Here is a 12323-nt window from a genome sequence, read left to right as displayed (position 1 = left end):
CTCATGGTGAATTTTTTTGTAAGAGAGAAAAAAAAAATCCCTAATATAAATAATCACCGCCACTACATTTATTTAATGAGTAGCTAGGTAGCACAGTGGATAGAGTGCTAGGCCTGGAGTCAGGAAGGCTCATCTTCCTAAGTTTAAAATCTGGCCTCAGACACTTACCAGCTGTGTGACCTTGACCAAGCCATTTTAACCTTGTTTGCCTCAGTAAAAGTTTTGACTTCTGCAAAATAAACTGGAGAAGGAAATAGCGAACTGTTTGCGTATCTTTACCAAGAAAACCACAAATAGGGTCACAGAGAGTCTGAGACAACCGGAAAAAAAGGCGTGAACAACAATAAGCTTATTTAAAAACATCTTGGATTTTTACATACTGGATTTCTTAAAGTGAGTTATTTTAGATATTATCTATATATACAATTAGGTTGGTGAAGGAAGGAAGAATGTAAGGAAGTAGCACTTAGCACAATACCTGGTACCATAGTAGGCACTTAATAAATGTTTATTGACTGACTGACATTAGCTATAAGGTTACATTAACGAAATTAATAAATTTTCCATAAATCTGGCAATATTACTGTTGGTAGCTATTAAATAATAGATCATTTTTGTTCTTGTTATTCTATACTGCCATGGTGCTGACATCAGGCCAAAAAACAAAAAAGGAAGAAATGAGATGCCAGTGTGGCAGTTAGTCTGCTTAATACACTGTTGATATGGAGCTATGCATTGATCTAACCATTAAGAAAAACAATTAGAAATTATGCAAAAAAAAAAGTTGCTAAAATGTTTTGTGCCTTTTCTCCCAAGGATCTAACCTGTTAAGCATATAACTGAAAAGGGTCAAAGACAGAAAGGTCATATATATACCAAAATAAATGGTGGAAGTAAAGAATTGGAAACGGAGTACGTGTCATTGACTAGGGATGAATTAACATTGTACCATGAACATACATAATGGAATATTTAAACAAATGAATACTAAGAATCATGGGAAATTGTATATGACCTGATACAAAGTAAAATTAACCAGGGAGCAAGAAAATAATATACATACAATAAGTAAAATAGTATGAAAAAAAAATAACTGATGTCCCAGGTTGGCCCCAGGGCAAGATAATATACCTCTCTCCTTGTATTCCAGAAGTAGAGGACTATGGATATATTGTTTTTGTTGAAATTTTAAAAAATTAATCTTTGTTATAAGGAAAGCTTCACTGACTAAGAAGGAGGGGAGAAAATAAATGATATAAAAATAAAATGAATCCATTTTAAAAAATTTAAATAATAGGGGCAGCTAGGTGGCGCAGTGGATAGAGCACTGGCCTGGAATCAGGAGCACCTGAGTTCAAAATCCGGCCTCAGACACTTAACACTTACTAGCTGTGTGACCCTGGGCAAGTCACTTAACCCCAATTGCCTCACTAATTAAAAAAAAAAATTTTAATAATAAAAAGGAAAATAGCAATTCTCCATAATAAATTCAAAGCATTTTAAACTTAAAATGTACTATAGAAGCCATCTTGTCTAAACCCATTAATTTATAGCTGAGAAAACAAGTCTAGGGAACACAAGGTCAATTGGTTATAAATTTGGGACTAGATTCCAAATCTACTAGATTATACTCCACCATTTGTCTCAGGAAAAGAAGTGATCATATCAGCCAACCTCCTGTCTTGTCCCAGAGGATTTTGTCATTGTCATATTTGGTGTTGAAAGAAATGATTATTAATAACCAATGATTTGGGGAGATTCAGATTTCTTCCTTTTTCTTTTATCCTCATTTCAAAACCTCAGATAAGCTCAGTTGATCTTATCTTTTCCTTTATCCACACCTCACCCAGATGGGGAAGCCATTGTGCTCCACTCACATTTGGGTGGGGATAAATTCTTTGAACAGATTGCCCAAGGCTGGGGGTAATTTGGAAGTCAATGGCATAATCAAATTTCATTTGAATAGATTCATCCCCTCATTGTAATATTTATTCTCTCATTAATAGTCAACAAATCAGAATTGATTGCCACCCTTGAGAATACCCCCTCTTCCAATGGGCATATCAGCCTACTGTCATGGTTGTTTTTGGTCTAAGAGAAAGACTGCCAAATGATCATCTTTTTATTAAAATTCTGGCTTTATTAATAAAATTACACAGAAATTATGTCACTTGGACCTTTTTAAACACCACAGTGGCAAATGAAAGCCAGTGGTATACGGGATAGAATTTGGAACCTAAAATCATTATGACCTGGTACAAATGGCTACCAGTAGCCATTTCCCAGGCAATCCTCCTTCAGGTACATCTAATGAATCCAGTGGCATATAGCTCATGTCAGTGTTTACTTTCACTTTGTGAAGGCTCTGTTGCAAAAGTGTTTCTGTACATTTTTAACCTTATTTTGTGCTCTGAAATATCTACCAGTCCTCTTCTGTCTTTTTGAGGAGGAAGTATTAATCTTTCTACCGCTGTCTTGAGGTGATGTGTCTTGTATTTCATTAAATTATACTGATTTTTATTTGAACATCTTCTAGACACTTTGGCAGCCATTTTACAAAGTCAAAGTATACAAATAAGACTGTGACTGCATGGGTATTAATTGTTCTAAATGTGTTCTTCCCATTAAATTTTGACCTTGAGTACTATGCCATGCAATCTCTTAAACATAATCTCAGCTTTCTCCCTTTTTTGGGGAGTGTGTGGAGGGGTTGGATTTCTAATATTTTATTTGTGTTTTCAATTACATGTAAAAACAATTTTTAGCATTTAAAAAAAAAGAGGAAGGGAGTTCCAATTTCTCTTCTCTCCCTTCCTCTTCCCTTCCTTGAGGAGGCAAGCAATTTTATATAGATTATACATGTGCAATCATGCAAAACATATTTCCATATTAGCCAAGAAAACAAACCAAAAAAGTTTTACAGGCTTTTTTTGTGTGTGTTTGGGGGGGGGGGGGCAATGGGGGGTTAAGTGACTTGCCAGGGTCACACAGCTAGTAAGTGTCAAGTGTCTGAGGCCGGATTTGAACTCCAGTATTCCTGAATCCAGGGCTGGTGCTTTATCCACTGCGCCACCTAGCCGCCCCCTCAAAGAAGAAGTTTTAAAAAGTGGATCGAAGTACACTTTTTAGTTTTATTTTTCCTTGATAGCCTTTTAATACTATTGTTAACATTTATATAGAACTCAAAGGTTTGTGAATTGCTTTTCAAATATTATCTTGTAGCCTTACTTCAACCTTGGGAGGTATGTGCTATTATTATTTTTATTTTACAGATGAGGAAACTGAGGCAGGCAGGGGTTAAGTAAGTTACGCAAGTACTTAACTCATTCTTTCATAACTAGTAAAATGTTTGAAGCTGAATTTTAACTCAGGTTCTCCTGATTCCAGGGTCATTTATCTATTCCTATGCCACCTACTGGCAAAATCTGTAGTTTCTTCATTTAACATAATTAGATTCATTAGATTACATACCGATTCTCTCTTTGATCCAACTTGTGTTTTCACTATATTGAACTATTAACTTATAGTCAACCAGAAATTTTCTATATCCTCTTTCTCTGAGGGCTCTCACTTCTCTAATTTTTTTCAAACCTTTGTTTGATAAATGTAGAATTGTTCATTCTGTTTCTTTCATTGCTTTTTCTTCCTTGCATCAGCTTAACCCTTTGTTTTTCACTTTTAGTTGTTGATTAAAGATAATGAGAGTTTCTGATATACTTTAATTTTTCTAGATTCTATTCCATGTATTTCTTTTTCATCGTTTTAAAATGGTGTATATGGTGTCCAAATTTACTACTGCGTGTTGTTGTTTTTCAGTTGTTTCCAGCTATAGTGATCCCATTTGGGGTTAAATTGGCAAAGGTACTGGAGTGGTTTGCCATTTCCTTCTCCAGCCCATATTACAAATGAGGAAACTGAGGCAAGCAGGGTTAAGTGATCCACCCAGGGTCGCACAGCTAGTAAGCATCTGAGGCCATATTTGAACTCAGGTCTTTCCGACTTCAGGATTGGCACTCCATCCATTGCACCACCTAGCTGCTCACTACTGTGTGTACCAGCTAGATACTGATTTAATCTTCCATCTTCTTTCTCTAGGTCTTCAATAGTTTTCCTAAGTTACTGGTATTTATAGCACATCCTAAGAACAATTCCCAGGTAGCTCTATCTTTCCTCTTAAGTTCCTTAACACTGCAAGGACCACAGTTATATTTTTTAGCTATGTTAATAAGCTATACTATTGCCTGCAGGTCCTGAAATGTTTTTATATAGCAGGAGAATGCATTTACTCATGCTAGAACCGACAGGCTTTTTTGGAATGATTTTATTTTTATATAATTAGTCTGTTTAATTCATTCCATGGAACTCAAAAAGGGCTTTTCAAAATTCCATTCTTAGTCTGCCCATATTCTTTTCAAAATCACTTGAAACGTGAGCATTGTTTTTGCCATCTGTTTCATTACATGTTGGCACTTCTGGAGTTCACATTAAGTGTTCTTCTATTAAGTATAGATTTTCAAAACCTTCAGCATCTTAGGTTTTTCCTTTTTCAGATTAGAATAACTCTTTACTTTCCATTCTTATTTCATCTAATCTGGGTTTAGGTGTTTTGTTATTTCTCACAGTTGTTGTGTGCACGGATCTAGGCAAATCCGGGTTTTAAGAATATCACTGACAAAAAGCAGTAAATTCTTGCCTGTCACTGTTTGTATCTGTTTGCATTTTTGTTGTGATTTAGTACTGGTGCATAATGAGAGTATTCTTATCTTCATTCCTTTGGCTGATGTTTCAAGGTTCTTTCTAGGCTTTCAGAGCTACTATAGCAGTCTCAGGGCACATACAGTCCCTAATGTGTATCATTCTGGTTTATGTTTCCCTACTTTGCCATTCACCCCATTGCCTTCATGATATGGACAATAGGTCGAGCTTGGGGGTGGGAGCTATTTTAAAATTATTATTACCATAACAGTGATCTTAAAAGTTTAAGAATTTTGTTGAGTTGTTTTACAGTCATATCTGACTCTTCGTGACCTCATTTGGGGTTTTCTTGTCAGAGATACTGGAATGCTTTGCCATTTCTCACTCTAGCTCATTTTACAGATGAGGAAACTGAGGCAGACAGGATTAAGTGACTTGCCCAGGGTCACACAGCTAGTAAGTATCTGAGGCCAGATTTGAACTCATGAAGATGAGCCAGTCTTCCTGACTCCAGGCTTGGTACTCTATCCACTACACCACCTAGCTGCCCTATTAAGAATTTTACTTGGGGCAGCTAGGTGGCACAGTGGATAGAGCACCGGCCCTGGAGTCAGCAGTACCTGAGTTCAACTCCGGCCTCAGACCCTTAACACTTACTAGCTGTGTGACCCTGGGCAAGTCACTTAACCCCAATTGCCTCACTAAAAAAAAAAAAAAAAAAAAGAATTTTACTCATACTCGAGAGATTACTTAGCTCAAATGTCACCTTCTGCAGGGGTCTAACTCCCCCCACTTCCCTTTCCCTCCCTCTACTTAGAGCCTTCTCTTCTAAGATGATCTTTCATCTACTCCGTAAGTGTTTTGTATGTACTCAATTATTTACATGTTGTTTCCCCATCAGAGTGCAGGCTTCCTGTTGTCTTTTCCTACATCCTCAGCACCTTAACATAGTTCCTGGAACATAGTAAACATTTAAATGTTTGATTAAGTGGAACCCTATTCACCTGAATTAGTTTAACATGTATTGACAACGTCATCTTGGTATGTATAAAAAAGAACAAATCCATTGCTCCAAAAAGCAAAGCCTAATGCATTGCTGACTACTCTTTTTCCAGAATACACTTGATTTCAGAACTTGAAAGCCTGAGTAAAATATAAATTGTTGAGGGCCAAAAGCCTAGAGAAGAATTTGCTTTCCATGCTTTTTATTTATTTATTTATTTATTTATTTTTCTTGTTGGGTTTTTGTTGTTTGGTTTTTTGGGGGTTTTTTTTGGTCTGCGTTTTCTTTCACAACATGACTAATAAATATGGAAATGTTTCCCATAACTGCACATGTATCACCTATATCAAAGTGCATGCCTTCTCAATTAGGGAGGAGGAGAGGGAGAGAATTTAGAACTCAAATTTTTAAAAAATGAATATTAAAATTGTTTTTATATGTAATTTGAAAAAATAAAACATTTTTTATAAAAAACTTTGCTTTCTCCATCATTCAATTCCAGACGCAGGACTTAAGACTAGTATTTTGCATATTTCCACATATCAATTTGTCAATCAATAATAATAATAATGTTTATATGTATACACGTATTTTTACTACATGACGCCTCTAGCATACTGAATGTCTCCTTCAATACCTCCCTTCCCCAATCACTTTACAATTACAAAAGAAAACTCAGAGGACCCTAGTCTCTTTACCCTATTTAATAAAGCATGTAATAGAAGTTGCACAGATGCTAATTGACTAATAAAGAAAGAACTGGTTTCTAGGGTCTAATGTAAATCACTATGCTAAGAAGAATACATACTTTCCTTTGTTTTGGGGGGGTTTTGTTTGTTTGTTTTTTGCAGGGCAGAGAGGATTAAGTGACTTGCCCAGGGTCACACAGCTAGTAAGTGTCAAGTGTCTGAGGCCAGATTTGAACTCAGGTACTCCTGAATCCAGGGCCAGTGCTTTATCCACTGCGCCACCTAGCTGCCCCCATACTTTCCTTTGTAACAATTTAACCACCCTCTTTTTGTTGTATTAAGTAGCTTTTGGTCTGCATATTTTACCTGCTCACTCAAGCTCCTGTTCTTTCCTTTTTCTCTCCCCTCCCTCCCTCCCCACTCTTCCTCACTCCCTTCCTCTTCTTCTCCACTCCTCTTTTTCTCCCCCTCCTTTCTCCTATCCCTTTCCATCTCCCTGTTTCTTCTCCCCTCCTTTCTCCCTCTCTCTCCCCTCTCCCTCTTTCTCTGATGCACACACATGTTCATCAACCTACTATTATGTGTACCACAATTTTGAGTCAACAACAAATATGCTGCATTTTTACCTGTCAGTCTGCATCCTGTGCGGAGAGTAGCAAGTAAGGATCCTGAAAATTCTCACAACTATACATATGTGTTTGTGTGTACATGTACACACATGTATATGTGTATTTGTGTGTGTATATACACACAGGAGTGTTGTGAAGCTTAAATGATCTGGGGATATAAATAACTTTGCAAACCTTGAAATGCTATATAGATGCCAATTATTATTATCATTAACCTCTAGTCACTAGGCCTCTAGTCTGGTAATGTCTTCATTCCCTAAGCTCAGCTCAAGCAACATGAATAGAGCAAGGGGGGGGGGGAGGGGGGGAGGAGGGGTTGTGGGCCCCGCTGGTAAATGTTTAACAATTGAGTTCTCCAGGGGAAAAAAATGTGTGCACAAATGCTCTCAAGTTTAATCCACATTATTAACAAGTCTAAATAATCAACAAAATAATAGGTCAAGCCCTGATTTGTACGTAGCATTTGCCTATTTCTGAGGCATGATGCTCACATTGAAAATTTGACAAGCTGCTCTGACAAGCCCCATTAGAGCTGGCTCCAGCATATTTTATATATAAATACATATATACATACATATATATTCATGCATATAAACATATAAAATGGTTTTAGGGCACCAAAAAAAGAAGAGATTAAAAAAGGCTTCATGTGGAAGTCTCATGAGTTAAGCCTTGAAGGAAAATAGAAATTCTCAGAGATGGAGGTGAGAAGGGATTGCAATCCAGACAAAAGTATGGAGATAGGAGATAAAACATCATGTGTGTGGAACAGCAAGCGGGTCATGTGAGGGGAGACTGTGTGGAGGGGAATAATGTGTAAAAGGAACAGAATGATAGAAAGAGGCCAGACAGTGAAGAGATTTAAATTTAAAAGAGATTTAAAGATCCAATGGTCTAGACATAGAAAAAAGAAGAAAAGGAGGAGCAAGCTTTTAGTAAAAGACAGGATCAGGGCTAGAATTGATGCTGAGTGAAATGAGCAGAACTAGGAGAACATTGTACACAATAACGGCAATATTATGTGATGATCAACTGTGATAGACTTGGCTCCTCTCAGCAATGTCAAAGATCCAAGACAATGCCAAAAGACTGGTGGAAATTTCTCCACATTCAGAAAAAGAACTATGGAGTCTGAATGCAGACCAAAGCATCCTATTGTTACTTTTGTTGTTGCTTTTTTGTTATTGTTTATTTTTTCTTGCTTTTTTCTTTGCTTTTGTTCTGATAAATGTGGAAATATGTTTAACATGATAATGTATAACCTATATCAAATTGCTTACTGGCTTTGGGAGAGGGGAGGGAAGGGAGAATGGGAGAAAAATTTGGAACTCAAAAAATATCTTTACATGTAATTGAGAAAAATTAAAATAAATACAATTTTTAAAAAAGAAAGTTAGTCATCACCTACCTATGACCTTTGTATCCCTATCTGAAAATTGTCATATTCTGGGTATCTTGGGGAGAAACTGAGATGCAAGGGCCCAACCTCTATCAGAATTATCTTAAAGTTACCTATAAAAGCTGGCCCCGCCTTGAAGCTATTATTGTTCTTCAGTGATCAGCCAGTCATTGTCTTGCTGCCTTGACCTACTATATTTATAATAAACCCCTTAGTTCTTTTGTCCTGAGTTTTGCCTTGTTAATCAGGGTGAAAGGTCAAATGAAGAATTTTCCTTTCAATATTACTTTAGGATGAGAATGAAGTTACTTATTGCCTTTTCCCACATTGGTATACATTCCTCCCAAAATGGCGGGCTGACTGTATAGTTTTTAAGGTGCTAAACCTCCTTTAAACCTCATGAAAATATTTTTAAAGCATTTTGCAAACCTTAAGGCACTATTTGTTGTTCAGTCATTTTCAGGTCATGTCCAACTCTTCCTGACCTCAATTGGGGTTTTCCTGGCAGAGATGCTGGAGTGGTTTACCATTTCCTTCTCCAGCTCATTTTACAGATGAGGAAACTGAGGCAAACAGGGTTAAGTGAATTGCTCAGGGTCACACAGCCAATAAGTAAGTGGATGAGGCTGGATTTGAACTCATGAAGATGAGTCTTCCTGACTACAGGCCCAGCACTTTATCCAGTGTACCACCTAGCTGCCCTTAAAATACCATATAAATTTTATTATTGTTACTTTAAATAATAACAATAATGATGATCACCTTGAGAAGAGGAAGAATATGCCAAAGTGAAGACTAGAGGAAGGCTTCTGATTCCAATACTTAGGTTTAATCCAGACCAAATTTAAGGAATCTTAGCTCTGTGCACCTTGATTGGACATGGAAAGACTTCAAGGGGAAACACATTCCTAACTGACAACAGAATCACCAATAATAATATTATCTTAACTGGCAATAGAAGATGGGGGAGTTTCCAGCTCATTTTATATTTACCACTGGCAGCCAAATAAGTATGCTTGTACCCATCCCCTGTAACTGGCAGTTGGTGGTATGCTCTCTTAGAAGAGACCTGCAGCCCACTTCCCAAGAGCCCAGAAGTTATCATACAAAAGAAGCTTGAGAAACATGGAAGTTTAGGAGCAATGAATAACAGTAGGAAATAAGGAAAGCTTTTTACCCAAGAGATAAAGGTTTTACTACCTGCTCCAAACAAAAAACCCCCTAAGATTAGAAATTACATATCTCCTCTTTTTCCACTAAGTTAAATAGAAAAGGCACATGACTTCTCACCAGCCAAAGAGGAAAATTCTCAGAATATTTTGCAAAGGAGTTTTCCAGAGGTACATACCCTGCACTTGAGTTCGTATTCTTTTATAACTTCTGCAAACCGTTCTTCCTGACTGAAGAGCTCAGGGTTATGTGACTCCAGCTGCAAAGTCAATGAATAAAATTCTTATAATGTTCAACCATAAGGTGCAAATAACGAGAACAAGATCCCTTTCCAACTGTAGCTCAAATAAAGGGGAAACAATACCTAGTCTTACTCAGCCTGTCTTACTTCCCATTTTGTGATAAATCGTCTATCTGTACTTTAACCTAAAATCAAATGGAAATGGAGGCTACTAAACCATATGTAAGGATCTACTAGAAAACCAGAGATTAACATTATTTGTTTGATTTTATTATTATATTATATTATGTAAATTATGTGTAATTAACACAATATAATTATATATAATGTATGATTATACTAATATTTGAGAAATATTCCCCAATTACATCTTAATCTGGTTCCAGTCACACTCAGGAATGTTATGCATGCTGTGTATTTGATAATGTTGTCCTAACCCATCACCAGGCCTCAACTCCTCTATCCCAGTAACTGGCTTTAACTCTTCCAAATTCAGGTTTTTTTTTTTTTAATTTTATTTAAAAAAAATTTTTTTTTTATGTATAAGGTATTTTATTTTTTCCGTTACATGTAAAGATAGTTCTCAACTCAAATTCAGTTTTATACATAATCTACCTTAACTTGGAGAAATGATATGTCAATCTACCAATATCCTGAGTATACCAGTCTACAACCAGAACGAAGGTGAGCTGAATAATAAAAGCTGTGTGATCCTAAGAAACTCTGGTCCCATGATTTGTGGCACATCAGGGCACAGCAATTTGGGATAGCAATTTGTTTTACTGGAACCACACCCAGGCCACCTGCAAAAGGTTCAGTGACTGCTGCTACAGTTTTTTGCTAGAAGTTATTTAGACCAGGTTTCCTCCCCCCCACCCCAACACTGATCCTGAATTCCCAACTCACAGACCCACTGAACTGGGCACATCAACTTTCTCAAATTAGTTGCCTATTGTCACCGGAGTCAGGGATGTAAAGGCATAAGAATGCAAGAGGGATCTGACTTTCTAATCATCTTACAGTAACAACACTTACCTGTAGCAAACAGGAAGCCTTTCCCAATCCCTCTTAATTCTAGGCCTTCCCTCTGTTAATTATCTTCTATTTATCCTGTGTATAGCTTGTTCGTGTGTATTTGTTTTCTTGTTGTTCTCCATCCACACCCCCACCCCCACACACAACTCCACCATTAGACTGTATGCTCCTTGAGGGCAGGGACTATCTTTTTCTACCTGACACATAGTAGATGCTCAATATTTTTTTTCTTTGCTTACCATGTAGGGTGTTCAAGACTTTGTTTTAACTTCACCCAGTCCTTATTCATAGTATTAATAAAGTATCAACTGAATGACTACTTTTTTGCTTTATTTAGCAGATGTGGCATCCACAGCAGATGGAGTTCATGAGGTTCTCTCCCTGGCAAAGTCACTTACAGGGCTGGCATAAGGTGACTGCTCCTGATGCCTCTGCTCCCCTCCCAATTCTCCAACAGTGACTCACAAACTTGGGGAGTAGAACAATGATAGTGACAATGGATGTGGTGAGGGAGAAAACGGCATGTGTCCGACAGCTCCTTCTACTTCCAGTTTTCACTTTTGCTGATTCCAAAAAGCTGTCACTGTGGGAGGCTGTACTACGAGCACACAGTGGCTGCTAATAAATGTTTGCTAAATATTTATCAACCTGGTTTGTCTCTTCAAATTTTTGAAATCTTTTCATTGCCCTTTTTTCTAGCTGCCAAATATTTTAAGCCAAGAGTCTGAATGACTGTATGTATATAGCACCTCTTACCCCAGCCCAGTCTCAGGGCCCCTTTCTGACAAGAGCAAAGGAAAGTTTAAGTAGAAGGGTTACCTTGTCTTTCAATACAAACTCAAGATCATTCTGTAGCTTCGATACCAGCTTTTCAGATGCCGTCAACTTTTCCACAACCTCCATGATTTCCCTTTGTAACCGACTATTTTCCTACAAGACCAAGTATGAGGATTAAATGAAAGGATCACTCTGTTAAGAGATGTGCCTTTCTTGTCTATCTTTGATGAAAGTCTTAGAATATTCAATAGTATTAAAAGCAAGGAAAACAAAAAGAAAATGAGAGTGAAGGCACAGGATTGTGCAGACACTTGGTAATAAACAATACCTGGTTAAGAGATGTAATCACATGCCTCAATAAAGAATCATAATTAAAGTTTAAATAATACCTCAAGGTTTACAAAGTTCCATAATACACTTTTTCTTTCTAACCTTAAAACATTCTTGCAAGGTGAGTACTATAGGTATTAACACCCCCATTTTATAGATAAGGAAACTGAGATTCAGGAATCCACGGGATCAATTTTAGATCTCTCTTTGTAGCCACCAACTTCAAACCCTCCATTTTACAGATGAAGAAACTGAAGCATAGTAAAGTAAAATGATTTACTGTGTTTGGAGTGAGCCCCTGTCTCCCTGGATCCAAATTTAGGGCCCTGTCCAATAGGCCCAATGTAAAATGTAA

The 12323-nt window shown here is 37.1% G+C and overlaps 1 protein-coding gene across 1 annotated transcript in view; it reads right to left on the bottom strand.

Moving 5' to 3' along the window:
• Positions 1–12323, bottom strand: part of NINL (ninein like) — a 186097-nt gene that overhangs the window by 49482 nt on the left and 124292 nt on the right. Inside the window, 2 exon segments of the mRNA XM_043989359.1 lie at positions 9764–9844; positions 11681–11791. Coding sequence (XP_043845294.1) covers positions 9764–9844; positions 11681–11791 — 192 coding nt within the window.

The sequence above is a fragment of the Dromiciops gliroides genome, chromosome 2, assembly GCF_019393635.1.
Source record: "Dromiciops gliroides isolate mDroGli1 chromosome 2, mDroGli1.pri, whole genome shotgun sequence".
NCBI classification, from domain to species: domain Eukaryota; kingdom Metazoa; phylum Chordata; class Mammalia; order Microbiotheria; family Microbiotheriidae; genus Dromiciops; species Dromiciops gliroides.
The sequence above is the reverse complement of the archived record's forward strand: the minus strand, read 5'-3'. Positions and strand labels throughout refer to the sequence as shown.